The sequence below is a fragment of the Trichophyton rubrum genome (assembly GCF_000151425.1).
Source record: "Trichophyton rubrum CBS 118892 genomic scaffold supercont2.2, whole genome shotgun sequence".
In the NCBI taxonomy this organism is placed as follows: Eukaryota; Fungi; Ascomycota; class Eurotiomycetes; order Onygenales; family Arthrodermataceae; genus Trichophyton; species Trichophyton rubrum.
This window is the reverse complement of record NW_003456427.1, coordinates 2,102,002-2,120,454: the sequence shown is the minus strand read 5'-3', so window position 1 is coordinate 2,120,454 and position 18,453 is coordinate 2,102,002. Positions and strand designations below refer to the sequence as shown.

General features: G+C 50.8%; 7 protein-coding genes across 8 annotated transcripts; 1 reads left to right on the top strand and 6 right to left on the bottom strand.

The window, feature by feature from the left end:
• Window positions 1-901: 901 nt before the first annotated feature.
• TERG_02387 (protein translocase SEC61 complex gamma subunit, archaeal and eukaryotic) lies at window positions 902-1,270 on the top strand (the record flags this gene model as incomplete). Its single annotated transcript, XM_003237623.1, has 3 exons — window positions 902-986; window positions 1,071-1,157; window positions 1,230-1,270. 3 exons carry the CDS (start codon window positions 902-904, stop codon window positions 1,268-1,270), a joined length of 213 nt encoding a protein of 70 aa, XP_003237671.1.
• A 2,167-nt stretch (window positions 1,271-3,437) lies between these two features.
• Window positions 3,438-5,294, bottom strand: TERG_11840 (uncharacterized protein). Its single transcript, XM_047750890.1, has one exon. It carries the CDS (start codon window positions 4,404-4,406, stop codon window positions 3,996-3,998), a length of 411 nt encoding a protein of 136 aa, XP_047605645.1. The 5' UTR covers window positions 4,407-5,294; the 3' UTR covers window positions 3,438-3,995.
• Window positions 5,295-7,111: 1,817 nt separating this feature from the next.
• TERG_02385 (uncharacterized protein) lies at window positions 7,112-7,393 on the bottom strand (the record flags this gene model as incomplete). Its single annotated transcript, XM_003237621.2, has 2 exons — window positions 7,112-7,268; window positions 7,341-7,393. 2 exons carry the CDS (start codon window positions 7,391-7,393, stop codon window positions 7,112-7,114), a joined length of 210 nt encoding a protein of 69 aa, XP_003237669.2.
• A 2,230-nt stretch (window positions 7,394-9,623) lies between these two features.
• TERG_02384 (uncharacterized protein) lies at window positions 9,624-9,918 on the bottom strand (the record flags this gene model as incomplete). Its single annotated transcript, XM_003237620.2, has 2 exons — window positions 9,624-9,792; window positions 9,848-9,918. 2 exons carry the CDS (start codon window positions 9,916-9,918, stop codon window positions 9,624-9,626), a joined length of 240 nt encoding a protein of 79 aa, XP_003237668.2.
• Window positions 9,919-10,465: 547 nt separating this feature from the next.
• TERG_02383 (uncharacterized protein) lies at window positions 10,466-12,232 on the bottom strand. Of its 2 annotated transcripts, none has more exons than XM_047749411.1 (2): window positions 10,893-12,232; window positions 10,466-10,828 (listed from the first exon to the last, which is right to left on the bottom strand). In XM_047749411.1, the coding sequence occupies exons 1-2, from the start codon at window positions 11,885-11,887 to the stop codon at window positions 10,789-10,791; spliced, it is 1,035 nt and encodes a 344-aa protein (XP_047605644.1). In that variant the 5' UTR covers window positions 11,888-12,232; the 3' UTR covers window positions 10,466-10,788. The 2 variants fall into 2 exon arrangements, with proteins under 2 accessions (XP_047605644.1, XP_047603877.1); XM_047747908.1 differs by having other exon boundaries at window positions 10,466-11,858; window positions 11,929-12,232.
• A 768-nt stretch (window positions 12,233-13,000) lies between these two features.
• Window positions 13,001-14,951, bottom strand: TERG_02382 (uncharacterized protein; the record flags this gene model as incomplete). The annotated part of the gene is made up of 3 exons (XM_047747907.1): window positions 14,172-14,951; window positions 13,368-14,113; window positions 13,001-13,185 (listed from the first exon to the last, which is right to left on the bottom strand). Exons 1-3 carry the CDS (start codon window positions 14,747-14,749, stop codon window positions 13,001-13,003), a joined length of 1,509 nt encoding a protein of 502 aa, XP_047603876.1. The 5' UTR covers window positions 14,750-14,951.
• Window positions 14,952-15,652: 701 nt separating this feature from the next.
• On the bottom strand, window positions 15,653-18,151 carry TERG_02381 (uncharacterized protein). The gene is made up of 5 exons (XM_003237616.2): window positions 17,435-18,151; window positions 17,007-17,337; window positions 16,867-16,923; window positions 16,648-16,809; window positions 15,653-16,572 (listed from the first exon to the last, which is right to left on the bottom strand). Exons 1-5 carry the CDS (start codon window positions 17,595-17,597, stop codon window positions 16,131-16,133), a joined length of 1,155 nt encoding a protein of 384 aa, XP_003237664.1. The 5' UTR covers window positions 17,598-18,151; the 3' UTR covers window positions 15,653-16,130.
• Window positions 18,152-18,453: the final 302 nt, after the last annotated feature.

Below are 18,453 nucleotides of genomic sequence, written 5' to 3'. Positions count from 1 at the left end.
ATAAAAAAACAATGAGAATCAAAAAAGAGATACGTACAAATCCCGTCGGTTATAGTGGTTTTGGTTTCAAAGAATGGGCACACACAAGACAAGATGATGGGCAGAAGCGAGGTCTTCTTCGTTCAGCCAGATATAAAGCCCGACTGCCTTCGATGGCAAGTACAGGACAGAGGATGTTTTTTTTTTTTTTTTTTTTTTTTTTTTCTTTTTAGAATTAACCACAGCGGTTATTGTTTGTCACAAGTAAGGATTCCAACAGGATTAGCGCCTGATCCTCCACCGAGGAAACGAGTGAAAGAGCAACGGGAGACACCCTAACGAGATATAAGATGGGCAGAACAGGCTGTTAGATATTCAGGGGCAGTGAGAAAGGGGGTGGATTGGTTAGCTGTATGAGCTTCTCTTCCGTCTGCCTATCCGACTCTCTCTGTCGGCTGTAGCTCAAGCTCTGAGATGGCCGGGAATGCGTGGCGAAGGAGAGCAAAAGAACCGGCGCCTCAGCAAGAGTCCGGCGCGCGCAACAGAGAAGCTAGTACGGTATCCTGGCGATGAAGAGCGCAGCTGCGAGAAGGCGTTCGACTGTGCGTGTGTTTGATGTCGTCGTTGAGATTTCGAACTGAACGCGAAAACAAACGACGAAGGGACGTTGCGCCGCCGAAAGAGGTTTAGCGTTATTAGTCACGTGGACGGGATGGAACAATGTGTTTCCGAAAAGACACCTCAACCTTTCCGATACGCGAGAGATGGAGGATGGACGAGAATACACATCGAGGACGAGGACGCCGAAGAGGTTCGAACGACAGCGAGGCCATAGACCACTCCTAAAGTGAAAAATAGATATACCGATATCCTACGCACTCCCGCCGGCTTACAAGCTACACGCCAATTTGGACCAGTCGCCATGTCGGACGCCTTCCAGGAGCTCGCTGATATCCCCAAGGACTTTGTCAAGGATGGCATGCTCTTTGTGAACCGATGCACAAAGCGTACGTCCCGTTTGTCGAAGTTGTGTCTAGTCGTTAAGACCGCCAGATGATATAGCACCGACTGACAGCTCGTTTGAATTTTAGCCGATAAGCGCGAGTTCCTCAAGATCAGCCAGGCCGTAGGATTCGGCTTCCTCATCATGGGAGCCATTGGATACTTTATCAAGCTGAGTTAGTCTTTCACTTGATACCGGCAATTATAATAGAAAATATAGGATGCTGACTGATTATCTTACCTCGCAGTACACATTCCCGTTAACAACATTCTTGTTGGAGGCGCATAGTCGCCCCTTTCGAACATCTCACCATCAAGCCACATAATCAAACGAGAAACTGCAGCACACCGGTTCATTCATATGTGAATGGCCAATTCTCCACAGCCCACTTCTATCTTTCCAATTCCTTTCTTCGTCATCGACATGAACATATGTCTTACTGTTTGCAGCGAGAAAAACAACAACCCATTGGCGTGTTACGGGTGGATGGTAAAAGAGTATGGTGGCTATTCTGAGGTTGAGGAGGTTTCAACCACTGCTTGGCACTATGTCATCTCTATCCTCTTTCGGGGGACTTATCTCATTACATTTTTTACTTTCCATGTAAATTATACGAATATACCTCCTTTTCCTTTTCCAATGGACATGGCTACTTGCCCAACTGGGCCATTCAATTCCCTATTGCAATCTCCGACTGATCTGACAGCTGTACCTGCTGATCCAGTGCGAAACTGCTTTGCTTCAAGACACGGGCTAGTGCAAAAGAAGTAAAGGTGTGTGCATATACTGACGTCGCTTGGACCGTGTGTCAACTCTCGGTTTGTTCACCTGAGCGTTCTCTTACTAAACTAACTAGTTTTTGATATGCGTTTCCTCAGCTGGGCAGCGAAGATATTATATCCTTGTTTGGCTCTAACCTCATCCAGTCAATACAAGCTCCCTCTGCTTAGTAAATAATCGGTCCACTTGGACTGAAGTACATAGTGTTGGACAAACTATTGGCTGATATACACGCACAATTTCCACATTGACGCCCCCTTTGTTTCTTAATTAACAGATACCAGATCCCGCCTCTTCCAGAATACTACCAAGACTCTGCTAGAAGGAAGGGAGGTGTATCCAAATGTTCCACAGAGTGTCACGATGGACAGAGCCGTTGGCGACGCTTTCCAGAGCAGTTTGGCTGGATTGCGCCCGCCTGCGAGCCGTCAAGATACACACTGACAAGGTAGTTATGTATGTCAATCAAATAGCGCCATTGATTTTAGATCAGTTGACCATAGAGAGGCAAGACTTGTCGACTCTTCCTTCAGATTTTTCCGGCTATTGATTGTTGTCGAGTCTAATCCGTAGCGGGCATACCCGGTCTCTCAAAATGGCTGCCTCTCGCAATGTCACTAAATTTAAATTCGTAAGTGGAAGATTCTTCGTCCCATTCCACCGGTTGGGATGGTCAATGAGTGGCGTAGCTGGTCTCAGCGAGGTGAACTGAGCACATCCGCATTCCAGCGGACTCAAATTCGGGGGGGCCTCCCGCTAGAAATCTCACTTTGGGACCCGTCTAGCCTGGGGTATGTTGTCGAGCCAGGCCATCGGGTGACAGACTAACGCAGCCATTTCCGTTTACTGCTGGCAATACTGTCGATCCATGGCCATGTCGAACCATTGAACAACGCAGAATACGGGATTGCCAATGGCCACCGCCTGCCTGGCTGTCAGCAGCATGTCTTGCAGCCAGCTTCTCTTGCTAGCAGGGGGTATCATTTCGCGCAGAAGAAACTATTCCTCTTCAGAGTGATAGTCGGTCCTCGAGCGAGGCTGTCCCTGTCTCAGGAACCAGCAGATGTGGTGGAGTCTCAGGCCAAAACATCGCGATCGGCAATCCAAACGAATAGGGCAGAAGGCGGCTCCACCGAAACAAGGTTTATCTTCCGTCCTCCACAGCGGAAGTTTAATCCGATGTTCATCTTTCGCGATCGACTTACGTTCCTGTTTGCTTGTCTCTGTGTGGTGCATATAATAGCAGTCGGCAGCCAGCAGACATGGGTGAGGGATGAAGAAGTGAGAGGTTTAGTTATACCTGCGCAGATCGCGAGGGGCGAAAAGGCGGTTGTGAGTCGCCGGAAAGCGAGGTTTGCCGGTGTCTCAGCTCTGTGGCTACGGTACGTTGCACACTGCACCAGCTAGCTAACCTGCTAGTGACAGGCCGAGAAAAGACGACTATGCGAGAAAAGCAAAGGCCGGGTTAGTTCTCTCCCTTCTAGCCAAATGTATAACTCCTCATCTCCCAGCGGGCTTTGGAGGCGGTCGAATTTCCCGAGTGAGACACGGATCGGTGGCCCGATCAGTGGCCCGGTATACTCAACCAAAGCGCCGATAACATCTCGATTGGCTCTGACGGGACAAAGCAAACTAAGTATAGATTGGCTGGCTGCAGCCCTAGAAAGTGAGAGGTGAACGATCTCCTCCAGGGTGCGAGGGACAGGCAAGGGGGGGAAGGTGGGTGGTTGGGGCAGGGATGAGATGCGAGCTGGGCTTCCAACCTAGCAATGCACGGCATTTGCAAATAAAAAATCCTCCATCACGACGGCGTTAGATCCGTAAATACGGTTTAACGAACAACCTCACCTCAGCAGCATCAACAGCGGGAAAAGACAAGAATAGGAACAAGCCGAGCCGTGGGGGGATAAAGGATAAAAGAAAAGGCCTGATGAGCAGTCTATTACTGGCTGTCGAGGACACCGGCGAGTCGAATCCGAAAGCCGATGACCCAAGGAATCGACTCTGAACGACGCTGTTTGGCAGATGGGAAATAAACGTCGAGACTAAGGAAGAAGAAAAGACTGAGCAAGATATCGCTGTCGAATAGGGGGTGAGCGCACCATACGGGGAATTAGTAAGACGAGCTAATGATAGAAGTCATATTCCAAGAGATGAACCTGGATGGCTCACTAAAAAAAAACTCCACAGCAGATTTATGAAGGCGTGAGGGCTAAAAAAAGAAGAGCCTTCTTTAACTATCTTGGCTTTTTTCATAAGCCATGCTTCCCTTTTCTTTTTCCCTCATTCTTGGATGGGGGTTGGAGATGCAAGTCTGAGAGTTAATTGTTTTGCTAATCCTGGTGGTAGATGCCTTTGCCCTGCCTGGGTCTGCAATTGACGCTTGTGATCCGCTGGATTTTCCCACAGAGCAAGAACCTATCTCACTAGTGGAAGTGAAATGACACGATGAAACGACCGCCCAAGGCGCCGAGGTGCCCGGCCAGCTACGACTGGCTAGGGGAGCAGATTTAGTGAGTGAACCAAGCAGTAATATCACAGAGAGATTGTTATAGTTAGAGTGCATCAAATGAGCACTGGCTGCCGTGCGCCGCCCGAGGACTCGGATCGAAGTCAGATCCAAGAGAAGACCCCCATTCTGCATCTTTGACCTCTTCGAACTAACTGCTCAACTAGTTAACTGAGCTAATTAGAGTGATGCAGGTGCTCGATGTCGAAGGCAGCTGAACTTGTCAACCATCCATCAGCAGGCGGAACTCGGGATATATATCCGTCAACCCTCTTTGCTCTGCCCATGGGTCACTCTTTCACAAAGTGAAGCAAAATGTTTCATCTGGATGCGATTCGTTCGTTCTGTAGGTTGGCTGCGAGATTGCACATTCTACCTCGGCTGTTACCTCGATACTGGGTGTAACAGGAGCTGATTTCCTAGCTTGCTGGGTTATGAACCAGCATTCCCATAGGCTCGTCAGAGCAGCAGAAGAGCATCAGGGGAGATCAAATCAAATGGATTGAGAAGTAGCCTCATAACGTGACGCTTGTCCATTTTCTTTTTCTGTCCTTTTGCCTCCATTGTCCTCATCATCTTGCTCGTCTCCTTTCTTTTTCAACCTTTGCCCTGGACGGCGGTTGGTAAGTGTTTTAGCTTGTTGACTGACCTCAGTAACTAACCGACACTAGTATAGGGTCCGCTGGGAAATGCTGGATGGAATGGAGCTGCCAGCGCACACGCGTCCTTCTGCCTTTGTCATGAGATGCTGTGGCTCTGTGGAGAGATAAGATGAAGCAAGGGGGTATCATGCAGCTCCGAGGGCTCGGTATCGTCATTCTACAGTAGTGAGTTAATTATACGAGTTTCTATATACAGTCTACATCGAATTTCTAGCGGAGATCTCATGGCTTCGTCGCTCCATTGGGAAGATTGAGCATGGCGTAGTTGGCGGGCTTCCGCGGTTGGTGAGTTAGTCCTTGCTTTTTTCCTCATGGCATCTTTACTAATATATTTATCTAGTTAAAGGTTTTTTGGCCCCTTGGGCTTGTTCTTCGGTCGGCCTTCTTTCTTTTTCTTCAAGAGTGAGACGGCGCTCGCGAGATTGACAAGAGGTGATGCTCATGCGCAGGAAGGAAAAATAAAAGCAAAAAAAGAAAGACAAAAAGAACCAAGCTAAAAGAAAACTCGAGTTCGTCCAAGTATCTCTAGAAGTTATCGGCCTCAAGACCAGGGATCCCATCGTGAAAAATTTTTTACTTGAGTTAACTGCAGTTCAGGAATACGTAGCTCTCACAACATGCAGTCTTGCGATTAACAGATGAAAGAAAACAATAAAACCTCTGCGAACCACCAGGGGGCAATTCCGCACACACATGGATGGCCCTGTTTCATTCAACCAACGCCGAGGCGGCTCATTGTCCGACGCGAGCCCTCAGATAGACGTCATTGTGGTATACGTATACTCACTGCACACCCAAGAAGCCAGAGGGTACGACTGGAATGTGAAATGCAGGAGATTGAGTCACGACTTGAGCAGAAGAAGAATGGGGAGTTAGAAAAACTCTGTCACGGCAAGGCTCGCGGCATCAATTTCTAGCTATGCACTGCCGTGATCTGTACTTGATATGTCCGCGCTTTGACACTTGATTTAGCTGACAGGCTGTACGGATAAGAAAGGACACTTTTCTTTCCAGAACACACAACATGGGAGAAATGGTCGATTTTCCGAATAATACCAACTGGATAGGTCCAGTTCAGACTCTCTACCGACCGTGACGACGAAGGAAAAAGCAATGTCCTTTGAAGAAAAAGCAAAGCTGAAAACAGGCCAGACATGACAGCTGATTGGAAAGCTTAATGGTTGCTTTTTCACAATTTTACGAAGGTTTGAGTGGAGGGGAGGGGGGGGGGGGGGTTGGGCATTTTAATCACCCATGGATGCACAGAGTCAGTACTCCGTAGTATGGAGTATGGAGATATTTGAGGGTCACACGGCGAAGCTGCAAAATTAATGAGGGTTCTTGCAATCGTTGGCCTGCTTCGGTATGCATGCAGCCCACCTGGAAGGATGGGTTGAGGGTGTGAAGGAAAAGGGGGACTCCCAGCCGTGGGACCTATGACACCACCGGAGCTCCCACGTCAGGGCCAGGACGGGTACGGCAGTGGAGGCTCCGGGGAGAGGTTGACCAGCATAATGGAGGACCGTTACAACTGTTTGATACGAGCCCAAGGGGGCAAAAAGACAGATGCATACAACCAACTCATGATTCCCCCTATACACCGTATGTACGGCCGCTATAGCATACATCGTGACGGAACAGAAGAGACAGAAAAATAATTGAGAGTGAAGAACAAGATGTAGAGCAGACGGATACAAAAGAGGTAAAAAAAAAAAAAAAAAAAAAGGAGTATAAAAAGGCCTGTTTTCCATGTTATGCCAATTCCGACCAAGAAATGAAGCTCACAAGATGAGGTGAATGTTAGTACACAGCAGAACTCTTTTCCCATCCCAGACAAATGCACGGCAGAAGAACTCCAGGCTAATAGTAAAGGGAAAGAAACGAAGTAAGAGAAAATCAAGTCGGAAAAAAAAAAAAAAATGAGCAGGGAAATGACTGTCTCCATGTCAAAGAAGCATATAGACCTGTACCATACCGTATAATATAATACCTGTCAATCAACGAAAAAGCAAAAATGAAAAAAAAAAAGAAGTGAGCAGAAGAGAAGAGAAGTAGAGAAGATCCAGCTATTGCGTGACGGAATCATGATGCTCATGCTGCTTCGTATGCGGGTGGTTGTATGCTTGTATACCGGTGGTTGTGTATAGGAAGATAAGATGAATGTCCGCTCGACTCGACTCAGGAAGAGGAGGAGCGGGAGGAAGAAGACGACGAGGCGCCGAACCTCATGGTGTAGGCCGACCAGTGATCGTCGCGGGCATGCTGCTGAACAAACTGCTGCAGGGCATCAGAATCGATGGAGCTGCCGGAGCTTGAACTGCTGGAGGTTGTGCCACTGAAGCGATAACATGTTAGCACGGCGGCTTCAGGGTGAATGTAGCAGCAGATGTAGGTAGACGAGACGTACATGAAAGAGGAAGATGGCGGCGGCGCAGAGCTGTTTTCCGTGGCGTGAGGCATGGTGGAAGCAGCAGGTGGCAGTTGTGGTTTGGGCTTAGCAAGTGATTGTGCAGGCAGATGGTGGTGATATGTGATGTTTGATGAAAAATGCGAGAGCCAGCAGGCGGAACAGGATGGTTTATATACCTTTGGTGTGCCTGGAGTAGTTGTACTGCTCAACACCAGCGAGCGGCGACATGCTTTATATACTCGAGAGAGAGAGTGAGAGAGTGAGAGATGCCACGCCGGACTTTCTTTTGAGTTTCCTTCTAGCTAGCTGTCTCTTTTTTTGTAGTTCGACATTATTTTTAATTTGGACTTTGTTTTTTCTTCGCCTTTTATTTTTCTTTTCACTGTTTCTTCCGTCATCGGATTTTTCGATGCCTGCGAGTGCTCAATCCTTGACCAGCGTCCCCAAGATTTCTTACTTTCTTTTCTTTTCTTTTTTTTTTTTTTTTTTTTCTCCCTCTGATCGGGGCCAGGGATAGTTAACTACTCCGTACTTTTACTTTTCATCATAGATGCCGTCCGATGCTTCTGTAGCTGGTCACCGACTTTGGGGCGTAATTCACGAGCTATTCAGGGGGAGAGAAGAAAGGCGATAATGAAGTCATAGTTATCTACTACGGAGTATGGACAAACTCTACACCGCACAGAGTAGCGTATCTTCCGTGTCTGCAACCCTTTCCTGGAGGAATCTCCTCCCTAGCATCTCTCCCCTGCTAGGCTTAGATCTTCCCCCTAACCCCCTGCATGGTAAACATTCCGGAGCGGCAGCCGTGGCTCAGCAATGAACTTTTTGAGTGCTGCAACAAAACACCCTCAAAAACAGGAAGAAACAAAAAGGAACCCGTTAGAACCACGAGTAACCAGATCTTGCATCCCTTTAATATAAATTAATATAATTCTCGATGATCACCAGCCACTAGTCACTAGTCACTAGCCACAACTCTCAGGCAGGACGAGAGAAGCAAAAAGGCAGCAGCCAAACGGAGGACGGCTATAGGCCAGAGTCACGAAGGCAGCCAGAGGAGAGCAGCTCGTCTTTTTAACCTTCCACCAGCGGAGCCGATCCTGGAGAATTCATGTCCAGAAGATGGTGGCAGATGGTGGCGCATGGTTCGTGTGTGTCTCCTGCATCAGGGCCCCATCATATATCGATCGTTGATTTGGTCGGTGCCTTGCCGCGTCCGACGGACCTGGTTTACGATAGGCTAACTACTACGAGTGTGTCATGGTTTCTTCGTGGGAGTATCAACGATGATCCTCCACACGCAGCTGCCTCCCATCTCACATGTCGGGGCGCCAGCAGGAGGCGGGGAGGCTGGTGCTCGACAGCAGTCCTCTATCGCCAGACAAAGATAGCTTTCCCACCAATAGTACGAACGCGATCCCGAGTGTATTCTCAGCGTTTCACCGTGTCACCGTTACCCAGAGCGGCAGGTGTTATGTCGTTAAGGAGTGGCTACACATATCAAGGCGAAGGAGGGTGCAGAGGTGATAGGTTGGGGCATCAGTGAGATCAGTGATGGTCTCGACTCATGGCCCTCTCGACTGGCCGGCCGGGCTTCTGTCTGCCTAGATCTCTGCCAGAGCCCAAAACACCTCGCCTGCAGGGAAATCGGCTGCTGGCACATTTCACACATCCCAGACTCTGCAGGCTGTGGCTGTGGATGGACCTCACGATGCCGCTTCGGTGGATCTAGACCCGAAGTCATCGTCCCCCCCTGTGCATAAGCCTTCCGACTCGCAGATCCACAGTAGCGACAATTTGACATTGAGTCTTGAGTGACTTGAAGGGCACATAGAGAAGCGACGCACCCCTCTTCAACATCTTACGGTCGATGGCATGCGATGCCTGGTCCAGGAACAAGATGTGGCGAGGAGGTCGACTTGCTCCAGCCTCATGGTGGGTCCTCGCGGGCGGCTTAAAGGCGTTAAACTCGCGCAGGGGCCAAGGGGGGCCGGCCCGCCGCTTAACCTAATCCAGGTCCCGCTGGCCCCGTTTTGCAGACTAGGGACTCACAATAATGGGAGATAGCGGAGAGGACAAGGGCGGGATGAGAGAAAGAAAGGATGATCAGATCATTAGCTACCTAGCTATATTCTATGCAAAACAAAATCTGAAGTTGAAATAGAGAAGACAGTGGACAGGAAACATGTCGTACAGCGGCCTTCGGTGGCGTAGCGGCAGCCATCCTACTGGCGAACAGTATATGTATGGGTATCGAACAACACGAAGAGCAAAAGCTCATCGCTTGGGAGGTGGAACCGTTGTAGCTTTCTTCTTTACCGTGGAACCAGGAGGAGTAGACGAAGAAGAGTAGCTCGTGTTGTATACAGACCATGGATCGGAGACAGGCTTGATGTATTTGTTCAGGCCAAAGGGGTCGCTGTCTGAGTTTCTTGTGGAAGAGTCGCTGAAAGATGTTAGCTGTTGCAGGTATGGTCAAGGATGCCGATGGGATCACTTACTGTGGAGACTGAGACTGAGTCTGGTCGTTGTTGCTTTCCTGGTTCGTGGATGAGCTAGATCTATCCGCCATGGTGGGTGATGGATCGATGGATCGAGGAATGATATAGTAAAGCAAAACAGCAGTTGTAGTGATGAGAACGAAGGTGGGCAAATGTCGAATTTATTGAGTGAAAAACGCCGGGCTATACAGTGGCGCTTTGCGGTTTCGTTCCGGTACGTACGGGTTACCACTGACGGCCAAGCGGTTTCGTATCTAAGGTTATGTTGAATCAAAATACACGGGATGCCATATTTTTTTTTTTTCATACATTGAGGCAGTGAGCTGTACTTTATAATGAGACTCAAAGGAAATAGAGGGCCTTTTTGGACGCGTATGTTGAGTCGCCTATCATCGTACTTGAATGCCTGCGAGATGGCTCCGACTGCGCCATGCGAATTTTGCCTTTATAGGCGCCCGACGCTAGGGAAGCCTGGCCATGGCTGGAGTGAAGGCGGATCGTAATTTGTTCAGATAGGCGTCAGAACAAAATCCCCTGTTATACACGCTGAAGGAGGTCAGAACCCTAACTTTTTATGTCGTTATTGATGGTGGGTCGCTTGACTCTTGATGAGGGACCAAGGCATCCATATGTGTACGGGGTCGACGCGGAACAGGCGGAGAGGCAGCGAGACAAACAACGTATAGCAAGGGATTGAACGAACAACAGCAACATCAATAATAATATGGTATTCGTACAGGCATCTGATATCGACAGCGTTTCCACTCCAAATAGCGCCAAAATGGGATAAAAAGAAAAGAGACCGAAAGAACTCCGAGTCCATGTATAGGTAGAAGTACATGTGATTTCTGTATTTCCCACTTCCCAGCCCCAAAACGCCTGTCCCCAGAATGTAGAGGAAAGATTCAGTGGTAATAATACATAGGCAGATAAAGATACTTTCACGCCGTTGTACCACACAGTCGCAGGATCAGTTCATACCTACACCTCGTATCAGTATCGCTTCACTTCAGTAGAGGAGAGAAAGGGTGTGAGAGAGACTTACATCCCGAACATGATGGCTGCGCTAGGCACCACTCTAAGCAAATGAGGCGTGAGGCCACCATACATACCCGCCATGCCTTCTTCCTTCCAGACGACCTTGAAACACTGCGCTAGGCCGGTGTACTTCAGCTGGGCTTTCCCTGAGCCTACCGGGACGGTCGGCGCCTGACGCAACCGCGTCCGTACCACTTCGTGCGGATAAGTCGCTACAGCAGCCACCAGTTTCGCGGATCCAGCCGCCACAAGCTTGCCGCCCCACGATATCACATCGTCCGTCCAACCGGGTACATGCGTTGGATCAGCAGCCAGTCGGGCTTCTCTTTGCGCCAATACACGCTTCATTTGCTCGTACAACACCCACTGCAGCGCACTCTCGGACACACCCAGGTACGAAGCTGACAGGCCGCGATACAAGCCCTGGATGCCTTCGTGACGAACAGTCTGGCGTATACAGTCCAGAGAGTTGGCGTACTGCCTTTTCCTCACTGCCTGGCCGCCTCCTTGCTGTTGAGAGGCATTTTTGTCCAGCTGCATTCTCGTCTTGACGAGCCAGATGGGGTTTGTAGCTGTCCCCGTAGCTATGCCTGCTATCGCTGCGGCACCTAGGTGAATGGCGACGGGGGACTCATTCGGATCATATCGGAAGTAGTCGTTCAGTATCCTCTTGCCATTGCCGTAGACGTAGAAGTTGATGGCTCGTGCTGGCACAACGCCCGTCAAGTTCGGCCCTAGACCTTTGAACAGCGCCCGCCACCCTTCATGGACGTGTATTGAACGAAGCATCTGTATCGTCTCGCTGAAATGAACTACTGCACTGCGGGTAAGGGCGGTAATCGACGAAGAGGCCGGGGGCAACGGGTGCTGCGCGCGAAGCTGTTGCAGCTGCGCCTGGTAGAAGTCCGACTGTAGACGAGTCTTGAGCACATCCAGCGGCGACGTAAGTATCGCAGCGGTCATTCCGCCGAGTCTTATTCTCTTTGTCAGTGTAGTTCTCATTATCAAGCCCGTTAAATGTCATTCACTTGTTGGTGACATACCCGCCAGCAAGGAAATGAGCCCATGGCTTAACGGCCGGCTTCTCGACTTTCTCTCGCCCGGGGGCAACATCAACATCATCTATCTCGCCAGACTGAACGAGCACACTTCTGTTCGTATGTATTCTATCGCTGCCGCTGCCGTCACTGCCGTTGCCTTTCAGGCGGGCGCCGCCATGCATTCCGGACGCAGTAGAGATGGAGGCCATAATCGCGCTGGGCGCTGAAGCTGACGCTGACGCTGACGTTGACGTCTCTAGGAGACCGACAGTGCCATCTAGCCTATACGGAGGCAGATGCAAGTACCAAACGTTTTGCAGACTGAAGCTGGAAGATGCAAGATGAAAGATGGGATGTTTTTTTCTAGGAGAAGCAAAAGAGGATTTTTTTTCTTGCTTTTCGACGTCGTTGATTCGCTGGTTTTCAGCCGCAGTGGCGATTTTCCTATTGGCTGATTTATTTCTATATTTTTACTATTATTTTACTGTTAAAATACTTTGAATTCTACGAGAGTGACTGCGGACTGTAAGAAGAGTAGTAAAGATTAGGATTAATCTGCATTGAGGTCCGAGAGGAAGGGAAGCATACAAAGGAAACGCGGGACAGTGGCAGCAGTCAAGCATGAGTGAGAAAACTTGGTAGAATTGACATCGACAGACAAGGTGATAGTAAGTATAAGACAAGGAAGAAGAAAAGAAGAAGAGAAGAAGAGAAGAGTAAAGTAGAAGAAGAATGTGACAACGCTCTCAGTCCAGGATGGAAAAGGAGTAGGGAAAAGGTATCAAGTAGTAGGTATCATTCAACCGTAGAATCGAAAGAGGAGAGACACGAAACAAAACAGAAGAGAAGTGATAACGGGTGTGCGTGTATCCAGTAGACCGGTCTGCCATACTGTATCCTATACAGTGAATGATAGACTCGTTGACACCAGCGATGCAATGCTCTGCATGTCTAAGCGAAAAGGTGGGAGTAAAAAGGGGGTGGGATTTAAGAATCAAAAAAAAAAAAAAAAAAAAGAACTAAAGGGAATCAAGGGTAGTACTTGGTGTGACAGTTGATGCGTTGAGCGAGGATATCACCTCGTCATTCGTCCGCTGTTGGGATAGGGATGCTGCTGGCGCTGCTGGAGATGTTTTCTGGCCGTTCGGTTAAGACGGGTGGTTCTCCATCTCTCATACCAGACTTCACGGCTGGCTTCACGCAGGTCTCCTCGCCACTCGCTGAAGACGTTGTCCTTCAGCTTGACAAAGTCGCAGTGCTCTGGGTTGTACGGGTCAGCAAAGCCCCAGGGGAAACGACGGCCGACCTTTTCGTTCTTGTTGTTCAGCGAGTGTGGGTCGGGGGAGAGGATGGAGAGAGGGAAGATCTGGTCGATGGCCGATTCTTCTTCTCGCTCCTTTGCTGCTGCGCGGGCAGACTTCTGTGCTTCCTCTGCATGTCACCGGCGGTCTCGGCAGTGTCTTCTTTGCCGCCGTTGTCAGCAGCCGGATCTTCCATCTGTCTGAGCAATTCGTCTTCGTCGTGCTCGTCAAACTCCTCGGAGGCGGTGTCATCTTGCTCGTCCAGCGCCAGCACCTCCAAGGGGTTGATACCGGCCTGCTTCAAGCTGTTTCGGACCGTCTTCTTCAGAAAAGACATGTGGGCAGACGTAATGGTGTCGGCCTTGCTGATGATTGGGATGACAGTGGTCATGCCCTGCATCGTGCGGATAACCTGTATATCCAGCTCGACGTCGAGTCCGCCGATGTACTGGCTGGCGTCCTTCGTCTGGCCACGGGTGATGGCCTTCTTCGCAGCCTCGATGTTTGCATCAAGCCTGACCGGGTCGAGGATGAGAAAGGCGCAGTGGATGTGGGTGTCACGGACACCGGGTGCACGAACGACCTTCATCTCCTCGGCAAAGGTGTCTTCGAACTTGCTCTCCAAGAAGCCGGTGATCTCACGCAGCTGCAGGTCGACAATGTTCTTCTGCAGGCCCTCCGAGTCCCACAGCGTCAGCCCTATGCGTTCATTGTCGATCTCGGACTCGAGATAGTGGGAGGTGAAAGGGGTTCCGGGCGACTGCGGACGAGACTCCTCTTCCTCCACCGGCTTCGTCGGCCGCTTGCTCGGTGGCAGGGCCAGAGAGGTGCGCAGGAACTCGAGGAACGAGGTCTTGCCGCAGTTCTTCCCTCCAACCACAAGGATACTAAATATGTTAGCCTTGACCAGCAACCCAAAACAAATAGATAATTATCTATACTCACTTGTATGGAGTAGGATCCTTTCGTCTCCTGACCCGCCTGGGGCTGTTGATCGTGCTCACGGCGCTGCTGGCATAGCTGTACCGTCCACGGTGCGCCATGCTGTCCGAAGCAGCGTATGGGTCCCTCGACAAGGCGGCTCTGGCGCCTGGCGGCAACGGGGGAACCGGCGGGGCATCCATGACGGATCTCATCTGGCTCGTCGACATGCTCTGCTGCTGCTGCTGGAGATGCTGGTACGAGGCAGCCATCCGCTCGCCGCCGAAGGAGTTCAGCTGCGGCGTCGGCGAGAGGTCCGGCAGGCGCGGCGCATGTTTCGACACAGCGGCGGCTTCTCGCTGGCGGCGCGCTTCTTCCTCCCTGGCCTGCTCCCGCAGCATTTTCTTGCTGATCTTGTTGGACGACTTGCGTTCCGCGACGTGCTCGGTCGACTTCGAGCGGCGCAGGAAGCCGAGCGAGGGCCGTCGGGGTCCCGCGGCTGGCCTGTTGGTTGTTGCTGTGGTGGTGGTGGTGGTATTTGTATGGGTGACGCCGTTGGAGTCGCTGGGAGTCCGCGGCCGCGAGGGAAGAGAGGCCTGCATGGCTGCGCGTCTGTCTTTCTTCTTATACAGCTGGCTTTGTTCCTTAGTTTGCCCTTCAGTAAGCAATATCAGATCTCGGTTCGGGCTCCGGCGTCCTGGTCGGTGGTTGCACTGTGTGATGATGCCCTGTGGTATCGATATCTACATCCAACGGCCAGTCAGTATCAACGTCGCCAGCAGCGTCAGCCGGGGGAGGCAGCAGACTGCTCAATTCAGCTCGGCCAGGCGTACCACTGCTGTATCCAGAGAATGCCAGCTGCTGATCCTCGTTTTCGCCCGCCGTTTCTGCGCTGCTGGAAGAGCGTCCTGTCCTGTCCTGTCCTGTCCTATGTAGATGCCGAAGCCAGCGTCGGACAGCCAGACACTGATAGGCCGCTGCGATGGGTCGCGCGATGCAATGCACACTTGCAATCGGCTAGAAGGAAGCAGGAGACCCAGGCTCCCTGGCCTGGCGACAGCGCTGAAGCTGTGGCTGTTTTGTGTGTATGGCGTAGTACGTCAAGGTCAATTGACGAGAGAGCGAGTGACAGAAGATCCGGCCGGCAGAAGTGCAGCGAAGGAGAGAAGAGAAGAAAGGAAAACGAGAGGACGGCGAGGAAGATAAAGCAGAGAGAGGCCGCAGCAGAGACGAAGAAGAAGAAGAAGAAGAAGAAGAAGAAGAAAAGTCCAGGGGCGAGATGAAGGGGCTCCAAGGCGAACCCGCTAGATGCCGTCTAGTGCCCTTTTTGCGCAGTTGGGATGTTGATAATAATATACTAATTACGAAGGAGGCGACATCCACTGGGCGGTTACATGTTATTCCATCTTCTTTTGCCGCCGGTCGTCTATTCTGCAAGAGGCCTTAGTTATCGTCTCTATTATTATTACGCTGTTATTGCTCTGCTCTATCGCGGCGGTGGATGTTTGGAGGAGAAAAAAACGGGGGCTCGCTCAGGGGTAAAAACGCAGGATATCAACACACGCTCGCAGCCACGGGTCATGGAGTTCGAGACACCCATCGGCAGGCCAACCAGGCGCAGGAACGCCAGAAGACAAGCTGGAGAGAGGCTCCGCAGCTCTGTCCGCTAGCACTGATTCGTCCAGGCCGCGGTGTGCTGGTGAGAGTGGCATCTCCTCTTTTAGCTTCGATCCCGGCTCGACCTGAAACGCACTAACAGTGACAGCTCAGGGGCATCTTCGGCCACGTCGTTCCGGAGAAAGCATGGTCTTGTGAAGAGAATAATGCTTGGAAGAGTCGTTGAAGATTGAGGGCTGCAGTTTGCAAGCTGCAGGTTAAACAGAAGACAAAAGTGGCAGCACATTGGGATGGGGGTATAGGAAACATTAATATCAACGTCACAGCATGAACATGAACAACATGAAGGGAAAACGAGAAAAGGAATCATTCGAGAGGCTTGGAGTGCTTCTTGCTCTCGCGTTCGAGCTCCTCCTTGACGAGATCGGCCAGCATCTGCTTCCTCTCCTCTTCCTTTACAGCAGTCACCCACGGCAGGACGAGACACAGCTTCACGCCGCTCGGACATACCTTCTCCCTCACGAGCTCCTTGAACATTGGCCCATCGGGTCCGGTCGAGTACTTGCGCTGGCCAAATAGCTCGATCTGGCCGGGCGCATCGTCCGGCAGCTGCTCGTCGCCCCAGCGGCCCTGGAAGTATAGCCAGTTGGTAGGCGTGTTGGGATCATAAGGAGTGAACAAGCCGGTTGTCGAGGAGTAGGAGTAGACATATGCGCTTAGAGTGGGATCCCATAGCGTGCCTTCGTCCGTCTCGTCCTCGAGAAACCCGGCGGGTAGATCTAACCCAGGAATTGTGTGGTCGTGGGTTCTACCAAGGTTAGCACACATGGTTTCCTGCTGGGCAAGAAAAGCTTGTGATGATGGGAGGATAAGTAAGAGTTACCCGGCAGTGGCGTAGACGGCGTGGGTACCGTTACCGCTGAAGCCAATTGGCCTCACTCCGCGCTTGTCCGTTGCGCTGTACTGGAAGGCCTGGCCAGCAGCGTGCTGGCTGTACCAAATGGCCTCCGGCTTGCCGTCGCGGAAGCGGATCATATTGTGTTCCCTACCCGTCGTTATTATTATCTAACAGTCTACAGTGTATGTTCGTACATATACGTACCAGTCACCAACATGATCGCCGAATTCTATGCCCAGCACCGTGTTGCCCTGGTTGTACCTGTATTTACCCATTCACGTCAGCACCGGCTTTTGGCTTCGCAGGTCCACTGGCATGCAGTTAATAGTATGTCCGTTACTTACGCATAAAAGTAGAAATAAAATGCATCAACGGTCTTGCCCTCGTCTCCGTGTTCCCGAACAACGATCGCAGACGAAACCGCTCCCTCGGTTTTACCGTCCTTGTTCGGCTTGACGCCTCTGAACCAGGCTGGCAGAGCCTGGATGCCCTCTTTCGACGTGAGACACACCTTGTTCCCGCCCAGCTTGTTGAGCTGGTCAAGATTATTGAGTGCGATGTCTGTCGGGACATTGGGAATGGCAACATGGTTAATCATGGGAATCGAGTTCTTCAGCTGTGCTCCGATATCTGACGGCTGGTACGGATCTTGCGAGTGTATCCATATCAACGGAGCTATCCTTTTGGTCAGCCAGACGGCACCAGATGGGGCAAAAAAAAAAAAAAAAAAAAAAAAAAAATATCGGACGAAAAAGGGGACCTAGGATCCTACCATATTTCATGACATAGTCCGGCACAGTAGCAGAGGGTGCTGGGGCAAGACACTGCTCTGCAGCGATGTAGACCGACGCAGCCGAGATGTTCCCTATTCCCAGGCCGAGTATCAACGCTGCCAGTGCGGGCCAAGCGCAATGCGACGGGCCACATTTACCCATCCTTATCGATAGTTAGCTAGCTAGTTATCGTCGCTCGTCCTTATATCGATCCGTTCGATCTCTTTGCTTTTCAGCGAGCCCAGAGGCAGCCGTCTTGTCGTCAAAAGTACACAGAACGGAGTAGCAGGCTATAAGTATGTTGCCCGCGGTGGCCGCAGGATGGGTCGTGATGCCCTCAGCAGATCAGCCACGGCGGACAGGCAAGGACAAGGCCGGACTCGCTCACGTTAACCATCGCATCACGTTGTGCCGGGCGCCGCCCTCTATGGCAGCGTGATAGATCGACTTTTGGGCCAGCGATCCGTTCGTACGCCAGCACCGGCCATCGTGGTTGTGGCATCCTTGCTTGTCTCGGGGCTTGCGTCTAAATCCCTTGGGATCGCGGGTCCGGCTGACGGCCTCGGGGGGCGGTTCCAACTGTAAAATCTTTTGTGCCTGGGCCGGCGCATCGCCACCATCAGCACCACCCGAACTGGCCTTTCTTATCGACTTTTTCGCATGAAAAACGGCCTGGAAGAAGAAAATCGTCAGTCAATTCGATTTCAACGATGAAATTCCGGAGTTTTTTTTCGACTTTTTATGTAGATAAAATTTCCTCTTTGGGACATCAGGATATTGATTATGTAAGGGAAAGATGACAAATATCAAATATCACATGATAGAGGATAATAGTTGTTCCCTCCGAAGGAAATGATGACTAAATGATGACTCATTGTGATTATTCAGCATCTTCCTTGGGACAAAAAAAGACGAAGCGACGGGAAGTTGAAGAAGACAAGAAGAAAGATGAAAAGATGAAAAGATGAAAAGATGCGAGAACGGGAAGAGAGGGAGGCAGACACAAAGGGCGAACGGG

Bases quoted from the DNA above. Each gene is read 5' to 3' on its own strand.
- TERG_11840 (XM_047750890.1), bottom strand. From the start codon at position 4,406: ATGCAGAATGGGGGTCTTCTCTTGGATCTGACTTCGATCCGAGTCCTC.
- TERG_02383 (XM_047747908.1), bottom strand. From the start codon at position 12,134: ATGGCCTCCATCTCTACTGCGTCCGGAATGCATGGCGGCGCCCGCCTG. The intron at 11,859-11,928 runs GTATGTCACCAA...AAAGAGAATAAG, and splicing joins GCTCATTTCCTTGCTGGCGG to ACTCGGCGGAATGACCGCTG.
- TERG_02381 (XM_003237616.2), bottom strand. From the start codon at position 17,597: ATGGGTAAATGTGGCCCGTCGCATTGCGCTTGGCCCGCACTGGCAGCG. The intron at 16,924-17,006 runs GTAAGTAACGGA...GGGTAAATACAG, and splicing joins TTTTATTTCTACTTTTATGC to GTACAACCAGGGCAACACGG. The intron at 16,573-16,647 runs GTAACTCTTACT...TAACCTTGGTAG, and splicing joins GCCGTCTACGCCACTGCCGG to AACCCACGACCACACAATTC.